Here is a 21444-nt window from a genome sequence, read left to right as displayed (position 1 = left end):
AGATGCCTACTTTGCCAAGAAAACTGTTTACAGTCTTTGACTTATTCTTCAACAAAGGGGCTAAGATGACTTTAAAGCCACATTTTCAAAACATTGGCTATTTTTAAAATTTAGAATTACTTTGTAAGAATAAAGTCTTTAATGCATGCATAGGGAAGTTTAGACATGCCTCCCACCCCCCATTAAAGTATAATACGAACAAAAGAATGCCAACAGCTGTGTATGTGAGTTAGCACAGTTAAGAGCACTGATAGCAAGGGTTTGTTGAGACTCACTGGTACAGATTAGTAAATGTTATGTATTAAAAGTTCAAACAGCATGTGTTGAGTTTGAAATGATTCATAATTTATTACTTCTGTTTTTGGCACTTAAACCATGTCTCAAGTAGGAGAAAACCTACTAAAGGTGTATTCACATTTTCTTCCCTGTCTCAGTGACCTACTTGAGACATTTTGTTCCTTAAGGAACTGTGGTACTTGAGTTACTTCTAAATGTTTTTTTGATGTTGTGAATTTTACAAATTGAGCAGCTGTGATGTAACTACAGTCATGAATAGCTGGCTATGTAAAACTACTTAATAAAACCCAGACTTTTTCAAATGCTGTGTGTGTGTGCACTACGTAGGTCTGCCACCAGCTCCTTCCCATACCTCCAAATGTATTTTAAATGGTCTGAAATGAAACACTAACTACAATTGACCAGGGATGGGGAACCTTTTCTACCTCTCACAAGTAGACAGGATGAGGACAACCCAACCAGTATGTCCCCATCTCGTACCAAAATGGCTTCTCAGGTGTGAAGCATCAAGCACAAGATTCAAAACACCACTCCATTTTATTAACAAGGTTTATTCAATAATTAAACTCAAAGGCCAATTTTTTGGGCTGCTGTTGTTTTAATCACACCCATTTCTCTAGTGTCCTAATTACATGTATGTATAATTATATAGTCTATGAAAAATACTTTCCATGTAATTTGTCATACTATGTAAATTTTGTAAACATTCAATGTTACATCAAATACTTGTGATAAGCAGCATATTTTAAAATTTAGAGACAGGTTTTTAAAGATAGTAAAGATAATTTTGTCTTTTAAATTTGGGTTAGTCCACATTGACCACTTGGAATCCTGATTGGCTGAAATTTAAAACCTGTGTTAACAAGCCCTGATTCCACAAATTTAATTTCTCCATTAAAAATACTAAAACTCGGAGAAAAACTACTGCCATACATTTTCCGGCATTACATCTGGTATTTTTATCATAATTACAAAGGGGGTCAAAAGCAGTTACAAATCAGTTCACTTATTATAAGCCAAATTAATCCTACCCTTTCCCAAAATTTGTGTTGATTTTGGTCTGACAATATAAAAACTTAAGACACTTCTGTATGTAGTTAATGCTAAAACTACAGACTGATGACACTTTCAGGGCAAAGCAGAACTGCTCTCCACTGCTCCATCATACCATCTGGCTGAACACTGACATTTCATAGTTTACAAGTGCAAAGATGCCTACAAGAGTTTAAAAATTGATCTGCACAAAAGAAATTTAAAAAAAAAAGCTATATACAACAAATTTTGAAAAATACAAAAATATCTCTCTCATGCTGACAATTCCATATATACACATGCAGAAATTCCAATTCAGTCACCTGGAGAGTCACTGCTTGTGTGATTTAATATGAACACACTGTCACTAAGTTTCCACACCAAAAGAGGTGTATTCAAAGCATTTCCTATACTAAATACTGCCAACAATCTCTGCATGGATAAAATGCCAGTTATAGTAACTTTTGTTTTACGTGATTAAAAGTTATGTCTTAAGCAAGCTAACAAGCTAACATTAGTGCACTAAATAAAACCCACAACATTTCAGCAATCTATAAGCTTATATAGAGAAATCCAAAATGTACAAAATACAGCTATAAAAGCAAGGAACACTTAACGCCATGCAAGATTTTAGACTAAAAACTGCATAGAAATGCAATTTAAAAACTGCATAGAAATGCAATTTAAAACGGCAAACTCAAATATATGTAACAATAATAAAAAGGTCAGCAACACATTTTACAAGGATTTAGAAAAGGAGATACATTCTCTTTGCTGGTATAAATCAGATCTTCAAATCTAAATGAGTAAGTCATCTGTCTTCTCTCAAGAAATTAGCTGTAATGACAAACATATACCATTTTACCATACACTATCAAGTACACATAAACCTTAAAACTTCATTTCTTCACAATAACTGTTCTTCACAATAACTGTTTTGCTAATGTGGCCTTGAGAAGGCAGTTGATGTCGCAGAACTGAGCAACCACTGGTCAGGATGCAACCCTCAAGCTATTGCCTGTCTCACCCACCAGCTACTATAACCACCTATCTCATCTGAGCTCACGTTCACTGAGCCTTACTCATTAAATCTGAGGACCAAATCTAATACATGTAGTTAATAGGTATACAATTTTTCTAATTTTTTAATTGTAATGTATAAAGGGGTTACAGTTATATTTGCCAGATAGTAGGTACATTACTTCTTACACATTGATACCCCTTCTCATGTTTTTGTCCCCATTTCCCCTCAACCCCTTTAATTTGTTTTGTGTCTAGAATAATCATGTTAGGTAAACACATACTTTACCTCTTTTACAGTTGTTTTAATGAAGTCTTTTCTCTCCGTTAAATCATAAGCAGGATAATTTTCATATACCTATAGTAAAAAAATATTGACTATACTTCAGGGATCATTTCTATAGTATGTTACTAGAGACATTCCATTGATTGTGCAGAGTACCAAAAAAAAAAAATTAAAAATGCATTCTTAAAAATTGTATTCAAGTGGGGCCGGGAGTTTGGCCTAGTGGTAGAGTGCTTGCCTAGCATGCAGGAAGACCCGGGTTCGATTCCTCGGTACCACATACATGGGAAAAAGCCAGAAGTGGTGTTGAGGCTCAAGTGGTAGAGCTCTAGCCTTGACAAAGTCCAAGGATAGTGCTCAGGACCTGAGTTGAATCCTAGGACTGGCCAAAACAAACACTACTCGAAGACTTTAAAAAATAGACTTTAAAAAATATTCTACAATCTATTAAAAGCCCTTTAGCGCAAGTCCAGTTAAGAACTTCCTGTGTAACAGTTTATTACCATATTACATACACATAACGTAAGGATGCATCAATAGTTTTTCAGCTTAGGTTAAGTGCCAGTGGCTTGCAATCATAGCTACCAAGAGACTTAAAGTTGTTTGGAGCAGTTTCAGGCCAGCACAGGAAGAAAAAAGTTTGAGAAGACCCAAGTAACAGTTGGTGGTTTGTATCTGTTATCCCATCAAGGAGCCAAAGCAACAAGACACTGGTGGCTCACTCCTGTAATCCTAGCTACTTGGGAAGCTGAGAGCTGACCAGGGCTCAAAGCCACAGCACCACTTCGGCTTTTCAATGTATGTGGTACCGAGGAATCGAACATGGGCCTTCATGCATGCTAAGCCAAACTCCCAATCCCAAGTAACCACCAGAAAACTGGATGTGGAGCTGTGGCTTAAAGTGGTAGAACACCAGTCTTGAGCCAAAAGAGCTCAGGAACAGTACCCAAACCCTGAGTTCAAGCCGTACAACCAACCAGAAAAAAAAGACCTGTAATCAGCTCTTGCCCAGATGCATGCCTGGATAGCAAGACCTTATCTGGAAAAAAATTAAAAAGCTAGGCACTGGTAGCTCATGCCTGTAATCCCATTTGGAGGCTGAGGATCATGGTTCAAAGCTAGCCCTGGGCAGGAAAGTCCTTGAGATTCTCTTCTCTAACAAGCAAAATGCCAGAAGTTGCGCTGTGGCTCATTATCAAGAGTACATGTCATTCATGTGCAAGGACAAGTTTACAGATCTGAAAAATGATTCCTATAGAGCTTAAACATCAGTTTAAATTTTGTTCATCCCCACTTCAATCTGTTTATAAAAATTTCATTAAGGGGTTGGGAGTTTGGCCTAGTGGTTGAGTGCTTGCCTAGGACTGGCAAAAAAAAAAATTCATTAAGATGAGATTATTTTATGACCATTTCAAGTATCCTAGCACCTATAAAAGTGACTTTGGCATATAGTTCAGCAAATAATTTAATACACAAAGTATAGGCTCATATGAGGAAATGGGGGGAAAACTTCCAAGTCAAAATTGTATGATTATTACCTCTTTACAGATCTGCTTCATTGTGACTTCTTCCAAGTTAGCATTGGCCAATAATTTCTTAACTGTTTCCTTTAACTCTTCATCTGTAGGTGGTTTCTTCAATTTTTTAATTAAAGGTTCATCATCCGAACTATCCTCAGATTCACTCTCTGAAAGGTATTAAATGCCAGTAAAATTTTTTCTTACTAGATACCTCCCCAATTGCAAACAAGTGTTTAAAATATTTTTTATGTATTTTTATTGTAATTAATAGAAGGGTTACATGATATTTGCCAGATAGATGGTGCATTAATTCCTATACATTGATACCCATTCTCATGTCTTGGTCCCCATTTCCCTCCCCCTCAGCCCTCATCTTGTTTTCCCCCGTTCCCTATCCAATTTCAAATAACCAAATAAAATATTTCTTAATTTTAAAATAAAAAGAAATTCATAATTATAAATTACCTTAAAAAACATGCAATGAAAAGATTTCAACTTTGATTTTTAAAATCTGGCATGCTTCTACCCACCCAATGCTCTTGTAGTTCAGTCTTCCACCCGTTTAAACATATATATAGTATCTTAAGTTGCTGATGTATTTTTTTTTTAAGCAATACTTGTATTGGATCTCAGGCCCTTACGTTTTGCTAAGCAGGAAGATCTTTATTACTGAGTCTCACTCCAACCCAGAGAATGTCATAGCTAACATACCTTTCTTAGAACTGTTTTGGTTCTTCTTGGTGGTACTGCTATCTGCTTTCTTAACATTAGCACTTTTCACAGATTTTTTACTTTTAGAAGTAGCTTTTGGTTTAGGTTTTTCTCTTTTAGATGTTTTTTTTGGTGGCTGCTGAAAAAGAAAGCATACATGTTGGTGAGATTTATTGTTATTGCTCTATTTCTATGCCTGCCTTAACAATATTGGGAAAACTGAATCTACTGAATTTGCAATCTTCCTGCCTCAGCCTCTAGAGAGCTGGCATTAGGGATAGCTATCTTCTTAATGCGCGCGTGCACGAGTGTGCATGTGTGCATGAGAGGGAAGAGGGAGGGAGGGACAGAACTCCTGGCCTTGGTGCTATCCCTGAGCTCTTTTGTTCAAGGGTAGTTTTCTACCATGTGAGCAACACCCCCACTTCTAGCTTACTGTAGTTAACTGGAAATGAGTCTCTTGGACTTTTCCTGCCTGGGCAGTTTCCTGAGAAACTAGGATTGGAGGTGAGCATCACTAACACTAGGCCTGTTCTTTTTTTTTTCATTTTTAACATATAGAAACATTGTGTTGAATCTATCCTTCAGACTCAAGTATATAGACCACTTTTTTCCCCCCAAAAATTAGATAAGCTCAGACTATTTTTCAATATGCAGTTCACTAGATTTAGTGTTTGTCTTCTTGCTGTACTCTACACATCAATACAAGCCTAATATCACTTTACATTAACTACCAAAATAAGTTAGGCTCTAAAACATCTATAGCTTCACTGCTATTAAAAAGTATTTAAGATGTATTAATGGCTTTACATACTTCTATAAATGAATGAGAGCTTTGCCATTGGTTTCAGCTATTCAGAGGCTGTTTTTACTCCCTGATCTTGAGTTCCAGATAGTGAGGACCAAAATGCAATCATCAATGGTTTATTACTTTTCTATGACTAACTTAAATGGATTCATGTTTACTAGGTCCTCTAACTAGTTAACAGTTGTAGTTCTACATGAACAAATGTGCAGGAGGTCTTACTGATATACTTAATACACAGAATAAGGTAATCACATCACTTCAATGAAAGGATCATAAAATATGAGTTTGTTCATGTAAGGAAAGTGAGCAAGCCAAAGCTCATGCCTGTAATCCTAGCTACTGAGAAAGTTGAGTGAGATCTGAGGATCGTAATTCAAAGCCAGGCCAGGCAGGAAAGTCAATGAGACATTTATTTCCAACTAACCACCAGAAAACCAGAAGTGGCTCAAAATGGTAGAGCTCTAGCCTTGAGCAAAACAACTCAGGGACAGTGATCAAGCCCTGAGGTTCAAGCCCTATACCAAGACAACAGTAGGAAGAAGTAGAATAAACAGGAAACAAACAGTAGAAAAAACCATTAGGCAATTAGAGATGTTTATAGATAATTACTTCTAGGATACACACAGCTGTCCCTTATAGATAAGTACTTCTAGGATACGGACACACACATGCACACACGGACACGCTCGCGCACACACGGTGCTGTCCCTGAGCTCTTCAACTCAAGCTCTACCCCCTTGAGCCACAGCATCACTTTCAGTTTTCTGGTAAGTCTCATGGACTTTTGTGCCCGAGTTGGCTTTGAACCGTGAACTGCAATCCTCAGAACTTCAGATCTCAGCCTCCTGAGTAGCTAAGATTACAGGTGTGAGCCACTGGCACTCAGCTTCTAGGGCATTTTAGTAAAGATTTAAATTGACACTGGGGTGCAGTGTCCATGCTGAAATCCTAGCTATTCAGAAGACAGATTTGGACTACAGTCTGAAGTCAGACCAGACCAGTGAAAATATGGGCTGGCTGCGTACAATGGCTCACACCTGTAGTCCTAGCTACTCAGGAGGCTGAGATCTGAGAATTGCAATTCAAAGCCAGCCCCCACAAAAGACAGAGTTATTTTTTTTGGGGGGGGTCATGGGGCTTGAACTCTGGCATGGGTGCTATCTCTGAGCTCTTCAGCTCAAGGCTACTACTCTACCCTTGAGACACAGCCCCACTTCCCATTTTCTAGTGATCAATTGGAAGTAAGAGTCTCTCAGTTTTGTATTGTATTGCCTGAGCTGGCTTTGAACCATGATCCTCAGATCTCAGTCTCCTGAGGAGCTAGGATTAGACTCTTATCTCCAATTAATCACTAGGAAAAACCAAAAATGGGGAGTGGGGCTGAGGCTGGGGGGGGGGGTAAGGGTGATAGCCTTGAGCTGAAGAGCTCACATGGCCCAGAATTCAAACTCTATGACCCAAAAAATAATAATAATAATAATAATAATAATAATAAAATATAATTCTGGGCTGAATGCATGGTTCAGTAAGACCTGTAACCTGAATTCAACTTGGTAAAAATAAAATTAAGAAATTAAAGACACACATGTAACATGACAAATTTTGAAAGCTATAAATTAAGAGCAGTTAACAGTTTGATAAAAAGCTAGCCACTGCTGGTGGCTCACACGTGTAATCCTAGTAACTCAGGAGGCTAAGATCTGAGGATTATGGTTTTTTGAAACCAGCCCAGAAAGGAAAGTGTATGAGACACTTACTGCAATAAACTTAGAAAAAGCTAGAAATGGCTCTGTGGTTGAAGTGATAGAGTACTAGCCTTGAGCAAAAAGCAGCCCAGGTTCAGAGCTCAAGCCAAAAATCAAGTAATATCTAAAGTGTATACTTGAACAAACAATAAAAACTACATTGTTCTGAATTTATCATCTAAAGAGTAATATGCTGCATTTAAAAAAAATGGACAACTAGCCAGGTGTGGTGGCTCACCCCTGTAATCCTAAATTATTGAAGAGGCTGAGATCTGAGGATCTTCAGTTCAAAGCCAAAGCCAAAGCCAGCCCAGGGCACTAAAAAAACACATGAGACTCTTATCTCCAATTAGCCACTAGAAAACAGGAAGTCGGGCTGTGACTCAAGGGGTAGGGTGTAGCCTTGAGCTGAAGAGCTCAGAGACAGTGCCAATGCCCACAGTTCAAGCTCCATGACCCACAAAAAGGGGGAGGGGGGGACTACTAACGTGTTATCTAGTAACATTTCTAAAACATTGCCAATATACAGCACACGCATTATAGGACAAATCACAGTTTATTGTGAAATCTTGAGGCCAGCTGACTATTTTCAATATCCAGCCTAAACACATCACTAGACCAGATTTCCTTATTTGCGAAATAAGGGAGATAGAAGCATAGTTCTGCTGGAAAGTAAAGGCACTAATGAGTGAAAATACTTTTAGTGCCTTACACATTGAAAATATTCGATAGTAGATAATGTATCTGCTGGTGATTCCCTTTGTAGTGAAAAAAATTCTTCACTACTCCCTCCTAAGACAGCTTGAAAGAAAAAAGAAAAAGCAAGCTTCTAACCACTATTCATTTTTAAAGACTTTGGTTTGCTATTTCTAAATATGCTACTAATAGTGGCTCAGTGAACAATCAACTATTTTAGGGATTTCTGCTACACTAAAGAGGAATATAAAAATTGATGACCACATTTAATTTTAGTTATATACTGTTAAGTTTTTAAAATAGCAATAATACAAATTTTCAAAAATTGGAAGAGGACTTGCTATGTCTGTTAACCATGAAGGCACAGAATCAGAGGAATGACACAAGCAATTTTTGAGGAGGGCAAAAAAAAAAGTATCTTGGGAAAGTAAGGCTTACCTATTTTTATAGGCAGCAGGGCTCTTGAAGGAGGGATGGCAAAAAAAACGCCTGTCACAGAGCCAGAATTCTGTCCTCAAATCAGAAAGGCTGTACTGGGCGAATAGATGAACAAAATAAAAAATTAGCTTAAAATCCACTATTCTTTTACTAACTTGGCTGAGAAAACTCAGAAGGCCAAGAGGAAAAGGATGTGAAAATATAATTATACTTCATAAAAGATGACAGCAAGTTTAAGTCTAAGTGGACTTTATGAAGAATTAACTTTGCCTTCCAACAAAAGGTTTAGTTTATTCCACTTTGTAATTCCTCTCTGATTCAATTTATAATATTTCTTATTTTTCAAAATATAATTAAGGGTCGACAAAACTTTCATGTTCACTCTCCTACAATTACCCTCAAATGGTTTCAAGTTTACCAACACCTAGTCTTAACTCGCCATATTCTTATGGAAGCAAGAATTCATAAACCTGTTTCCCACAGCTTCTCTTGCAGCTAGACAGCCTGGTGACTAGTGCCAAGTATATAGAAATCTCTCACTTAAAAAACAAAGACAAACAAAAACCCACATTTGTTTCAAGAGGAAAATGCCAAACATTTCTATAAGTCCTGTAAAAACTCGTCCTTGTGTGGAACCTGAATTTACTGACCAAAGATAAAACTACCACCCTATCATTATAGGGTTGAATGCCATATTCAGGGAGAGTTGGCACTTTCACCCTAGATCTTTTCTGAGCTATGTACTGGCCCAAAATTGCCTGTGTGGACTTCTTGTCATAAAAGATAAAGCTTTTCTTTACACATTAGGAAAAGGTTGTAAATTTTTCAGCTGAAAACATTTCTGATACTTATGGGAAAACTCAAGATAAATTCTAAATATGAAGTTAAAGTTTTGCAGTATTGGGCCAGGAATAGTATGGGCTAGTATGTATGAAGCCCTGGGTTCAATTCCTTAGTACCACATATACAGAAAAAGCTGAAAGTGGTGCTGTGGCTCAAGTGTCAGAGGGCTAACTTTGAGCAAAGTGTCCAAGGAGCCTGGCCTGTTGGCTCACACCTGTAATCCTAGATACACAGGAGGCTTAGATCTGAGGATTGCAGGTGGACGAAAGTCCGTGAGACTCTTATCTCCAAATATAATTACCAGAAAACCGGAAGTGGCAGTGTGTCTCAAAGGGTAGGGCGGTAGCCTTGAGCTGGAGCTCAGGGACAACACCCAGGCCCAGTTTCAAGTCCCTCAATTGATGACTGACAACAACAAAAAACAACAACAACAACAAAGTCTTGCAGTACTTTGTACTTAATTTTATGGAAGTCCTTATATTTGACATTAAGAATTTTCTACTTGAAACCTAAGACTCAGAACAAAATTTTAAGTATTTTAAAGTATAAATAGTAAATATACACACATGCATGCATGTGTGTTTACTACACATTTAATTCTGCAGTGATCACTTTTTAGGGACCATGTGACAGTGTTTGGAGAATTTTTTGGTTATCACACCTGAAGACTAGAGCTATCCCTCACTAAAAGGACTCATCTAGCTTAAAATGTTAAGCTAGTATTTAGTCACTAAAAGAAGATTTTACAATAAAGCAAGTTATGACCTCTAGAGGAAGAAAATACTGTTTTCTGAAAATATCACTAACAAGAAATTATCTGTCCCTGTGTTCTCTCCATCTACTACACTAAAAGTAAAACCTTTTGGAAGCAAAATATTCTCAGCATTTTACAAAATATTTCTAAATAGAAAATGGCAAGCATTCTTAAACAAAATAAAACTTACAATGATCAAATAAATTTCAAATGCTTTTATTTTCACTAATGGCAATCTCTAGTAGGTTTGGGGAAAAATGATAGTCCTTAAACCTCTTGCTTTTTACATGTGACATACAGTTCAGGTCAATTATAAAATAATTAGCATTCTCTCAAAAGATTCTGTTTCTATGTGTTCAGGATATGTATCCCTCCTGTTTCTTCTCCCATTATCATTCTAGATCTCCAGATCCAGGTTAAGGATCACTTCACATGCAGGCCACACTAACTACCTTTCATATTTACATGGAAAACAAGGTGCTTCTTAAAAGAAATGGAGCCAGGGTCACACCTAAAATTCTAGCTACTCAGGAGGCTGAGATCTAAGGATCATAATCAAAGCCAGGCTGCCAGGGCAAAAAAGTCTATGAGACTCTCATCTTTAATAAACTACCCAGGAAAGGCAGGAAATTAAACTGTGGCTTAAGAGGTAGTGCTAGCCTTGACCAGAAAAAAGCTCAGGGACAGCCCAGACCTTGAGTTCAATCCTCAGAGCTGGCAAGGAAAAAAAAAAGAGGGTTTCTTCTTAATCATTTTTGCATTTTCAACAATGTGAATGAAATTGGTGGACTTAATATTTAACTTTCCCTATGGAAATATAATGAAATAGGATGTTTTACCTCCTCTTCACTTTCTTTGTCTTCATCATCTGAAGACTCTTCCTTATTTTTCTTTTCTTCTTCATCACTACTAGATTCATCTGATAGAATTTCAGGACACTTGGATTGCTTTGCTTTTCTTGCAGCTCCAGAACTGTTCCGTTCCTTTTTACTGCCTTTGCTAGAATTTTTTTTAGATTTTGGCAATGGCTGCATATCAAAAAAAAAAATTAAGCAGTAACACTAATAAGGTATTATACTTCTAAGTCAATCACCTCTAGAAAAATTCTCAACTTCCAGCTAGGAATATTTGCAAGATTAGCAGATTCACAAATTCATCTTTAACTTAATGTGTCAGGTCAACCTAAAATTTCATTACCAATATTCTTCCAAATCACGTTGTCCTAAACACCTGGCAAAACTAATCAGAAAGGCTTGAGTATATGTTCTATGAAGATTTCAGTCATCCTAAGCAAGAACTGAGAATACCTACCCAGCAAACACAAGATCCCCAAGTTCAGACAACAGCTCAGAATGCTTAGAACCAGAAGTTGCAGTACCTGAGTTTTGTGTGTGCAAGAAAGCCATGACATCAAACTCATGTTATGCCCCCCTTGACCTCAGAAGGAGCAAGTAATATGTCAGACCTCCAGTGAAATTGACAGTATTCAGTACCAACAAATTTTACAACTTCAAATGGAAATTACTGTTGGAGAATTCATGCCATGAAAAACCCTTTGAGACTTCATCTCCACAACAAGCAACACAAAAATCTCAAGTGAAACGGCATCAATCTAGCAAACTTGAGCAGTACCACCACCAACAACACAAGGAGAAAAACAAAAACCCTCACTTTGCCGGAAGGCTTTGGATGCATCAAGAAATTCAAAATCCTCTTTACAAGCTCACTATTTACTCCAGACCTTTCCAAATCAAGAACTTCACAGATGCTCTTTAACATGGCATTTCTGAATCTGAAAAAAAGAAAAGAAAAAAAAACAAGGTAATTATATATTTTATAACCCCCAAAACATAAAAGCAATAATCAACAACATAAGGTTGTTATATACATACATACATGAAAAAGCAGCAATATTTCACATAATAAGCTTTCTACTCAAAAACTAATTATGATTAATAGGTAATAATTACCAAATCAAGTTGGCTTTTGTGTTGATATGTATGTGTATGTAGGTCCTGGGGGTTGAACTCAGGGCCCTGGCCCTGAGCTTTTGTGCACAAGGCTAGCCTCTACCAGTTGAGCATAGTTCTACTTCTAGCTACCTGTGGCTGATTGTAGATAAAGACTCTCACGGACTTTTCCTACCAGGAATGGTTTTGAACTATAATCCTTAGATCTCAGCCTCCTGAATAAATAGTACTATAGGCAGGAGCCACTTACACCAGCCTAGCAATTCAGTTTGTTTTATGCCAGTCCTGGGGCTTGAACTCAGGGCCGGGGCCCTGTCCATGGACACTTTTTACTCTAGGCTAACATTCTGCCATCATTTGAGCCACAGCACCACTTCGGGCTTTTTCTGCGTAAGTGGTTTCAGGGAATTGAACTGAGGGCTTTGTGTATTCTAGGCAAGCAAGCTACAACTAGGCCACACTCCTGGCCCAATCTACTGATTAAGTTTTAAAGACAGCTTAGGAATAAACTAATTTCGGCAGGGTGTTTGGCCTAGTAGTAGAGTGCTTGCCTAGCATGCATGAATGAAGACCCAGGTTCGATCCCTCGGCACCTCACACAGAAAAATCTGGAAGTGGTGGTGTGGCTCAAGTGGGAGGACTCTAGCCTTATGAAAACCCAAGGACAGTGCTCAGGCCCCAACCCAAGCCTAGAACTGGCAAAAAGAAAAAAACAAAAACAATAACAACAAAAAACAAACTAATTCTAACTCATGGGAAAATTACATAGAAAGCTGTGAACAATACCAAACTCATAGACTGAACAATTCTTAGGACAATTGATAAATTACACATTTTCCCTCAATATTCATACTAAAACGTATCAATGAATACCAGGTAATTCTTTTTATTATTTAAATTCTTAAAGTACAGTCATTTAATAAAAGAAAACTCTAAGAACATATATCACCTTGATTGCATTATGATATAGGTTTCTATCAAGTTATCACCAAGGTAGTTTACATGGTTTAAAAAGGAATAGAGTAGCCAGGCACTGGTGGCTTCTGCCTATAATCATTGTTACTCAGGAGGCTGAGATCTGAGGATCATGGAAAGGGAAAGATCTGAAGAAAAGTGAATGAGACTTAGCTCCTATTAACCGCCCAAACAAAATTGGAAGTGGAATTGTGGCTAAAGTGATAAAGCAACAGTGTTGAGGGGAAATAAAAACACAAATGAAGGGAAGTGCCTAGACTTTGAGTTCAAGCCCCAGTACTGGCACAGGAAAAATAAAAAAAGGAACTGAGTAAATGACATTAGCAAAGACTCTTCACTACATCCCCTTTAGCGCTTCTGAATTTTAACCTCTATAAATGATAAAAGTCACTCTTCTAGGAAATAAAAAACTAAATACTTCTAATAATCTTGATGGCTATTATATTTGGGAAAATGGGTTAATGCAATCAAGTCTTGGTACCTAAAAAGTACAGAATCTGTAGTCCACTGAAAATGACTAAGAAATGATTTTTAAATATCAAAAGGTAAACAAAACACTTATCAAAACACAATATTAAAAAAAACTTACTTTTTCAACATTTCTTCCTTCTTTTTATACTGGACACTTCCTTTTTCAAATGGAAAACCACTAAACTGACCCACATTCTTCTTTAATGAGGATACCTGAAAATGTTTCTCTCATCATTAATGCTACTCAGTAATACACAAGAGTCCTTAAAGCATCATTATGTCATATACCTCTGAATTATACCTTATTCAGCATATATTATTCCAAGTTGGAAACATACCCCTTACCAAGGGGGGGAAAAATCATATAAACTTAATTTTCTGAAAATAACATTGAAGCTGGGTGTGGTGACACATTACACCAACTAATCAGGAGGTAGACACTGGAGAATCTCAGCACCGGCAACTTAGTCATTATATCTCATCTTAAAAAAATAAAAAGGCAAGAGGCATGGCTTGAGTAGTAAAGAATTTGCCTAGAATGCCTGAGGTGCTAGGTTCAATACCTAATACCACAAAAAATGTTTGAATTCGAATTTCCATCTGGAAATATTTACCATAACTGTTATCTAATAGTACCAGATATGGAAAATTACTACAAAGATCTTTTCTCCATAAGCAACAAATACTTGCAATGTTTCTTATTTTTCCATATCAAGAGGATTATTTTTTTTTGTCCAATCCCAGGACTCGAACTCAGTGCCTGGGTACTGTCCTTGAGCTTTCTCAAGGCAAGCGTTCTACCACTTGAGCCACAGCACCACTTCTGGCCCTTTCTGTGTAAGTGGCACCAAGGAATCAAACCAAGGGCTTTGTGCATGTTAGGCAAAGCACTCTACCACAAAGCCAAACTCCCACCTGGACTTTATCATTTAAAAAGTAAAAAGAAGAGTCAGAGTTCCAAAAAGTTAATATCATTTACTAGTTAGGATGTTTGTATAAAATATTGTGAGGCTTGAGATTAATGCATAAATTATAGTATGCTGCAAATATTCTAACAATATACAACTTTTCCTTGCCAAAATACAGCTTCCTTATATATGAAATAAGCTGGGAGCTGGTGACTCATGCATGTAATCCTGGCTATTCAGAAGACCGAGATCTGAGGATCGCTGTTTAAAGCCAGACCAAAAAGGAACATCTACAAGACTCTGATCTCCAATTAACCACAAGAAAACTGGAAGTGGTGCTGTGGCTCAGGTGGTATAAATTATCCTTGAGAAGAAGCTCATAGTATGCAGGCCCTGAGTTCAAGCCCCATGACTCATTAAAAAAAAAAATATATATATATATATGAAATAGCTGTATGTATAATAACATGTCCTTTGGCAAAAGGATTGCCATTCAGTTTTATCAGATATTTGTTCAAAATGAGATACAATTATGAATAATTTTAAAATTCTTCCAATAAGTTGGGCACTGGTGGCTCACACCGTCAATACTAGCTACTATTCAGGAGGTTGAAATTTGAAGATCATGGTTTGAAGCCAGCTGGGGAAGGAAAATCTATTCCTCTTGTCTCCAGTAAAATACTAAAAAAGCTCTAAGTGAAACAGAGGCTTAAGTGGTAGAGTGCTGGCCTTGAGCAAAAAAATCTCAGTGACAGCACCAAAACCACAAAATCAAGCCCCAAGACTGACAAACACCCAAAGAATACATTATTCCCATAATTCCAAACTTAAAGGGCATTGAATCATTGTAGTACCTATTTCATAACTTGAAATTTAAGAACAAACAAACTGCATTTCCTTTTTTTTATGGCAGTGCTGGGTTCTAATCCAGTGCCTTAACACATTTTTTAGACAAGTACACTGTCACTGAGCCCCAGACTGGAGTAAAAATAACTGTGCTAAACAACATAAGCTTAAAGGAAACAAGCAAATAAACAGCTACAGTTAAAAGAGCTGAAATTATAGTCCTAATTGTTTAGATTCAGCTAGGTGACCTGTAATGTCATTTAGTAAGCATGTGTCACTCATTTTGCTCACTGGTATGGTATATAAATTGTATTAGTTGATCGTTTTTATACTAGTTGATTAACATCTCTTATAGACTCAACATTATGGTTCTATTCTGAAATATTTTTTTTCTTTTTTTGCCAGTCCTGGGCTTGAGCTCGGGGCCTGAGCACTGTCCTTGGACTTTCTCAAGGCTAGAGCTCTACCACTTGAGCCTCAGCACCACTTCTGGCTTTTTTGTATGTATGTGGTACCAAGGAATCGAACCAGGGTCTGTGTGCATGCTAGGCAAGCACTTTAACCACTAGGCCAAACTCCCGGCGCCTCTGAAATATTTTAATATATATACAAGCATACAGATTAAAGACTTACTGTGCCTGGTCGGTTGTAAAGCAATTTGTGCAGATTTCGAAGTTCATCTGTTTTCTTCTTACTCAAAAAGAAATGAATTCTTTCAATTTCACAAAGTTTCTGCCCTTTTCCTATTAAAGAAGACATAATCAAATACCCATTGCTATTGTACAATTATAAAACTTAATAATAAAAATCTGAATTATTTTTTGTCAGCCATGGGGCTTAAACCTTGGGCCTGGGTATTGTCCTTGAGCTCTTCAGCTCAAGGCTAGCTACCTACCACTTTGAGCCATAGTGCCATTCCTGGTTTTCCAGTGATTAACTGGAGATGAGTCTTGTGGACTTTTGCACTGGGCTGGCTTTGAACTGTAATCCTCAGATCTCAGGAGGTTGAGATCTGTGTAAGCCACGGGTGCCCAGAGTGTGAATTTTTTTTTTTTTTTTGGTGAGTCATGGGGCTTGAACTTGGCCTGGGCACTCCCTGAGCTCTTTAGCTCAAAGCTACTACCCTACCCTACTCCACTTCCCATTTACTAGATGTTAATTGGAGATAAGAACCTCAGGTCCTTTTGTGCTTGGGCTAGCTTTGAACCCTGGTCCTCATATCTCAGCCTCCTGAGTAGCTAGGATTACAGGAGTGAGCCACTGCACCCGACCTATGAACTGGTTTTATAGCATTATATCTACAATTTTGACTAGGGCAAATAAATTGTGCCAAAGGAATATTACCACTTCTTCAACACTAAACACCCTGCTTAAGTACCAGAAGCCATCATTTAGCGTATCTGGGCATTTTTACTGTAAATGAAAGCAACACAGAATAAACTTACCTTGTGCAATTGTAAATGGCTCTCTCTGCAATGAAGACACTTGCATTGTCAATCTCTCTACTTTTTTCTTCTCCCTCTTGCCTTCTACGATGAGACTCTTTTCTAGAAATTAAATATTTCTCACATTTAAAAAAAGCTAAAGAAATTAACTTTTTTTTAATGTAACTTGTAGGGAAAAAATATTATTAAATCTAGAATTTTACTCTTTTCCTGAGCATGATTTTGAGAACTGTGCCATTTACTACCAGGGGAGAAAAAAGCTAAAAACCATGCCCTGTAAAAAAATCATCTAGGGATGGGAATATGGCTTAGGATAAGAGTGTTTGCCTAGCATGCATGAAGCTGTGGGTACAATTCCTCAGCACAACAGAAAGAGCCAGAAGTGGCCCTGTGGCTTAAGTGGTAGTACTAGCCCTTTGTAAAACGAAGCTCAGGGACATTGCCCAGGCCCCGTGTTCAAGCCCCAGGACTGGCAGAAAAAAAAAAAAAATGGTCTAAACGTCTTTTTACAAGTAATAATGATTATGTACAGAATGCCCTTTAATAATCCAATACATGTACACAATGTATAATGATCAAATTAAGTATTTCTGACTCATATTTGTGTTGTGGGTCTGAGTTCCTTTCTTTTCAGCTCTTCATAAACTACATAACGGAGTGTTGTAGACTATAGCCACCACTGAGTTGCAGAACACTAGTGCTTGCTTATAACCACACCCCCCCAGTCTAAGTGTATTTCAGTACTTAACATTGTCATCAGGAGAGAAGAAATAAAAATCATAGTGGGGCATTACCTTGCAGTTTAATAATGGATATATACAATGATATGCCATATTTATTGAGCCTAGACTACAAAAAGACCACTAAGAAATATGTTTAAAACATAAAACCTGACTTATCTAATGACTGTAAAAACTATATTTCCAGGGGTCCTGTCATTCATCTAAATGTCTATTTTATCCAAAGCTGCCTTTCATATTGACAGGTGAACAGACGACTAAGACATTAAACATCATTTGAAATGTCTACTAGGAAAATGACAAATGATGGGTGCCAGGGCTTACACCTGTAATCAAAGTTACTCAGGAGGCTGAGATCTGAAGATTGGGGTTCAAAGACCACCTGGACAGCAAAGTGTATGAAACTCTTATGCCTAATAAACTACTAAAAAAGCTGGAAGTGAAGCTGTGACTCAAATGGTAGAGTACTAGCCTTGCACAAAAGAAGCTCAGGACAGCATCTAAGCCCTGACCTCCAGCTCCAGGACCAGCAAAAAAAAAAAAAAAAAAAGGGATAAAACTTCTTAAGGGGTAAAGATACAAGCAAGAACTAGAGATATAGCATAGCTCAATAGTAAAATGCTTGTCTAGAACACTTAGAAACCCTAGACTTAAACCCAGCAAGGGGATGGAGGGGTGAGACCTGTGAATTCAGGAATTATTTTTGGACTAGGGAAAGAGGATGAAAACTTAAAGACTTAGGGATGTAGGGGTCAGTAGAGATGGCTGCAGGTATATTCTGGTAATAGCAAACAGAATAATGGGGAAAGCATAACAAAGAAATCTTTTACCATTCAATTTCCTCTCCTACTCACTTCCTTCTGATCATCCAACAAACTAAACTTCACAATTTAGTTTCAGACCACAGTTTTTTTGTTTTATTTTTTCCCTTTGAGAGCTAGATAATACATGCTTGGTTGCTACCTGGACAGATTCACTACAGCACCTAAAGTTATAATTATCTCCTAACTTTTGCATCTCTGTAAATTGCACAAAACAAAACCATTCAACTAGATGCCAAAGTAAAAAAGCTACTAGTTATCTTTGTACTAACAATGCCAATGAAAGTAAAATATTCACTACTAATGGAACAAAAACTGTTGTCTCATACCTCAAGAATAAAAGGAGTAATATATAAACCTACTGTAAGTTTAACTTTAGTAATTTTCAAAAATTTACTCTGGAAACAAAATCTAGGCTTTTCTTAGTCATTCACTGCAAACTCTACAGATCTCTGAATTTTTTCATGACCAAGAAAATTCATCATCTGTACACTTGAATGCTGTCCCTTTTGAAAGACGAAAGCATAGAAATTCTTGGCTAGTAGGGGGATAGAGCAGCCAACTCTCAGTTATTGTATACCAAGTAACCTAAAATTAAGTTAATCCAACAATTTATATTAAAATTTAAAAGCAGTGCTGTATTCAAATACAAACACACTCCTGTGCTTTGGGGCACATATTACTTTAAACACGAGGCAAGATTCTTGTAAATCTTTACCCAGCATATTATGATACGGCTGATTTAAAAACCTACTTTCACTTAAAATGAAAATTGAGCCTGGTACTGGTATCTGAGGCCTGTAATACTAGCTACTCAGGAGGCTAAGATCTGAGTGACTGAGACCAGAAAAAGTCTGTGAGGCTCATCTCTCATTAACTACCAAAAGCCAGAAGTGGAGCTGTGGCTCAAGTGGCAGAGTGCCAGCCTTGAACGAAAATGCTAAGGGACAGTGCCCAGGCCCTGAATTCAATCCAGTACTGCTAAAGTGTGGGAAAGATTTTTCAACCTCTTTCCACTGAGCTACAGCCACACCCCAAATAAAACTAGACTGGGCTATCAGGAAGAATGCTGAGACTTGAGACTCAGCAGGTTGGTGTACCTCAAAGAGGTCCGTGCATTTCATGCAAAAACACTAAAGCAGCCTGGCTGTGCCTCCCGTCAAACAATGGTTAATAAAGACACACTCTTTCAGGGCAGATTTCCCTCTAAAAACGAGACAGCTGTGCCTTCGTGCTTAACTTTTGTTTTCATAGTTCCTCTTTTCAACTATTTTTTCAAATATAGCCACTACTTTCACCGCCGTTTCCTTGTGAAAGAAAACTTTCTTTTGAAGAGAACCTCTGCTGAGGTGCAGCAAACACGGTTTCACAACTAGTAAAACACGTCCAGGGCTAACATTCATACCTTAAGTCTTCAAGTCTGACTTGAAAGACTGCAGTAACTTCAGAAGGCAAAAAAGGTGCCTCACGAAGTTAAGACAAACGAAAACGTTCCCTGAGCAAATTTATCAAGTAAGACACTCAACCCGGGCTTAAATCTAAAAGCAACGCAACTCGCACAAAAAAATCTAAGACAGTCAACTGATCAAGAAGTATGAATGTTCAATGCAACAACTCAAAGTAATCGCAATCGCCTAGTACTCCACTTTAAAAAAAAAAAATTCTGCATGCACTCTGGCTTTAAAAAAAAAAAGCAACCCACACTCTGATATTCAAATGCCTCTGGGCGCCAAAAGAGAACTGTTCCCTGAAAAAAAAAAAAATCACTTAAGGGGTGCGACTTCCTCCCCACCTTTCTCCTCCTCGTCGTCGTCGTCCTCCTCCTCCTCGTCGTCGTCCTCTTCCTCGCTCTCCTCCCGGGGCCCCGGCATTTCGGGTTCTTTCTCGGACGCGGGGGGCGCGGGGGTCTCCTCTCCCTCCGCAGCGGGCTCCGAGGAAGACATGCTGTGGACCTGCGTGCAGGGAGGAAGCCGGACGCCGCGGTCAGTGTCCTGGCTCGGGCGGGCTGGAAACAAACAAGAGCGGAGTGGCCTCCTCCCCTGGAGCCGGGTCGCCGGAGCCCGGGGCCGCTGTCTTCCCGCGCCGCCTGAGGCGGGAAACCGCGCCGCCCGCCCCCCACCACGCCCGCCCGGCCCTGCCCCGGCCCGGCCCGGCCCCGCGCCGAGCGCAGGCCGCCCCGCGTCTCCTCCCCCGCTCCAGGCCTGCGTCCGAATGGCCTCGTCCCTCCACCAACCACCCCCCCCCACGCGTCGGCCGCAGCGGGGACGGCCGGGCCTCCTGAGTTCTCCGGCCGCAGTCCTCACCGCCGAGTCCCGGCAGCCGCGAGCTTGGAAGGTGAAGAGCACGAGGAAACTGCGCGAAGCTCACGGAGGCCAAGCCGACGCGAAGGCGCGCGCGCGCGGGCTGCGGAGATCCGTGCGACGCTCGCGCCGCACGCTGGGCTTCCTTGAATCAACAAGATTTTCAAAATGGCGGTTCGGGAAGGAGAGCGGGAAGGCAGCGGCCAATCCGGGCCGTGAGCTGGGAGTTGGCGGGCGCCCGGTGGAGAGGCGGGGCTGCCCGCGTCTCCCCGGGAAAACACGGGCGGGCGGGAGGGCGGGACTTGAGCCAGGGGGCGGGGCCTGGACCCAGAATAAGAGGCCCGGAGAAAGCCTAGGCTGGAGGGCGGGGCGTAGACCTGCGTGGTGGATGAGGTCTGATCCTGGGAGGCGGGGCACTAGGTCAGGGCGGGGCTAGGCTTGGGTGGGAGGCGTGGCCTGGACTGGGGGACGGAGACAGGGCGGGGCCTATGTCTGGACGGGAGGGGCACTGAATCCGAGGAGGTGCAGGGTGCTGGGCGGGGCCTTGGAGGGCGGTGCCTGGAATATTTGAAAGATGGGAGGGCCGGAGCTGAACTCCCCGGGGCGGGATGGGGGCTGGGCCTAAACGGGAGGGCGGGGCCTGGCGGGAGGGCGGGGCCTGGGTAGCGACGCCGGGTCTTCCCTGCTAAAGAGGGGCGCGCGCGAGTTCGCCCCCAGCTGCTCTACCTAGGGACGGCTGGTCTGTGCTCCAGCTGGGATAAGCTTCAGGCCGCGTCCGGGATGACGCGCGGGAGCTGATGGAGGAAGGACACTAGAGG

The 21444-nt window shown here is 39.6% G+C and overlaps 1 protein-coding gene and 1 pseudogene across 3 annotated transcripts; one reads left to right on the top strand and one right to left on the bottom strand.

Moving 5' to 3' along the window:
- Positions 1 to 952: 952 nt before the first annotated feature.
- Dek (DEK proto-oncogene) lies at positions 953 to 20821 on the bottom strand. Of its 3 annotated transcripts, none has more exons than XM_090356332.1 (11): positions 20630 to 20821; positions 20119 to 20278; positions 16766 to 16867; positions 15954 to 16063; positions 13685 to 13779; positions 11822 to 11942; positions 10990 to 11178; positions 4867 to 5002; positions 4174 to 4322; positions 2639 to 2707; positions 953 to 2166 (listed from the first exon to the last, which is right to left on the bottom strand). In XM_090356332.1, exons 2-11 carry the CDS (start codon positions 20267 to 20269, stop codon positions 2155 to 2157), a joined length of 1134 nt encoding a protein of 377 aa, XP_090212458.1. In that variant the 5' UTR covers positions 20270 to 20278; positions 20630 to 20821; the 3' UTR covers positions 953 to 2154. The 3 variants fall into 3 exon arrangements, with proteins under 3 accessions (XP_090212458.1, XP_090212457.1, XP_090212456.1); XM_090356331.1 differs by having other exon boundaries at positions 4867 to 5005; positions 20119 to 20331; positions 20630 to 20810; XM_090356330.1 differs by having other exon boundaries at positions 4867 to 5005; positions 20630 to 20809.
- LOC150048352 (small nucleolar RNA U3) lies at positions 2724 to 2806 on the top strand (annotated as a pseudogene).
- Positions 20822 to 21444: the final 623 nt, after the last annotated feature.

The sequence above is a fragment of the Megascapheus bottae genome, chromosome 22, assembly GCF_031878675.1.
Source record: "Megascapheus bottae isolate mThoBot1 chromosome 22, mThoBot2.hap1, whole genome shotgun sequence".
Lineage (NCBI taxonomy): Eukaryota > Metazoa > Chordata > Mammalia > Rodentia > Geomyidae > Megascapheus > Megascapheus bottae.
This window is presented reverse-complemented; position numbering and strand designations above follow the sequence as displayed.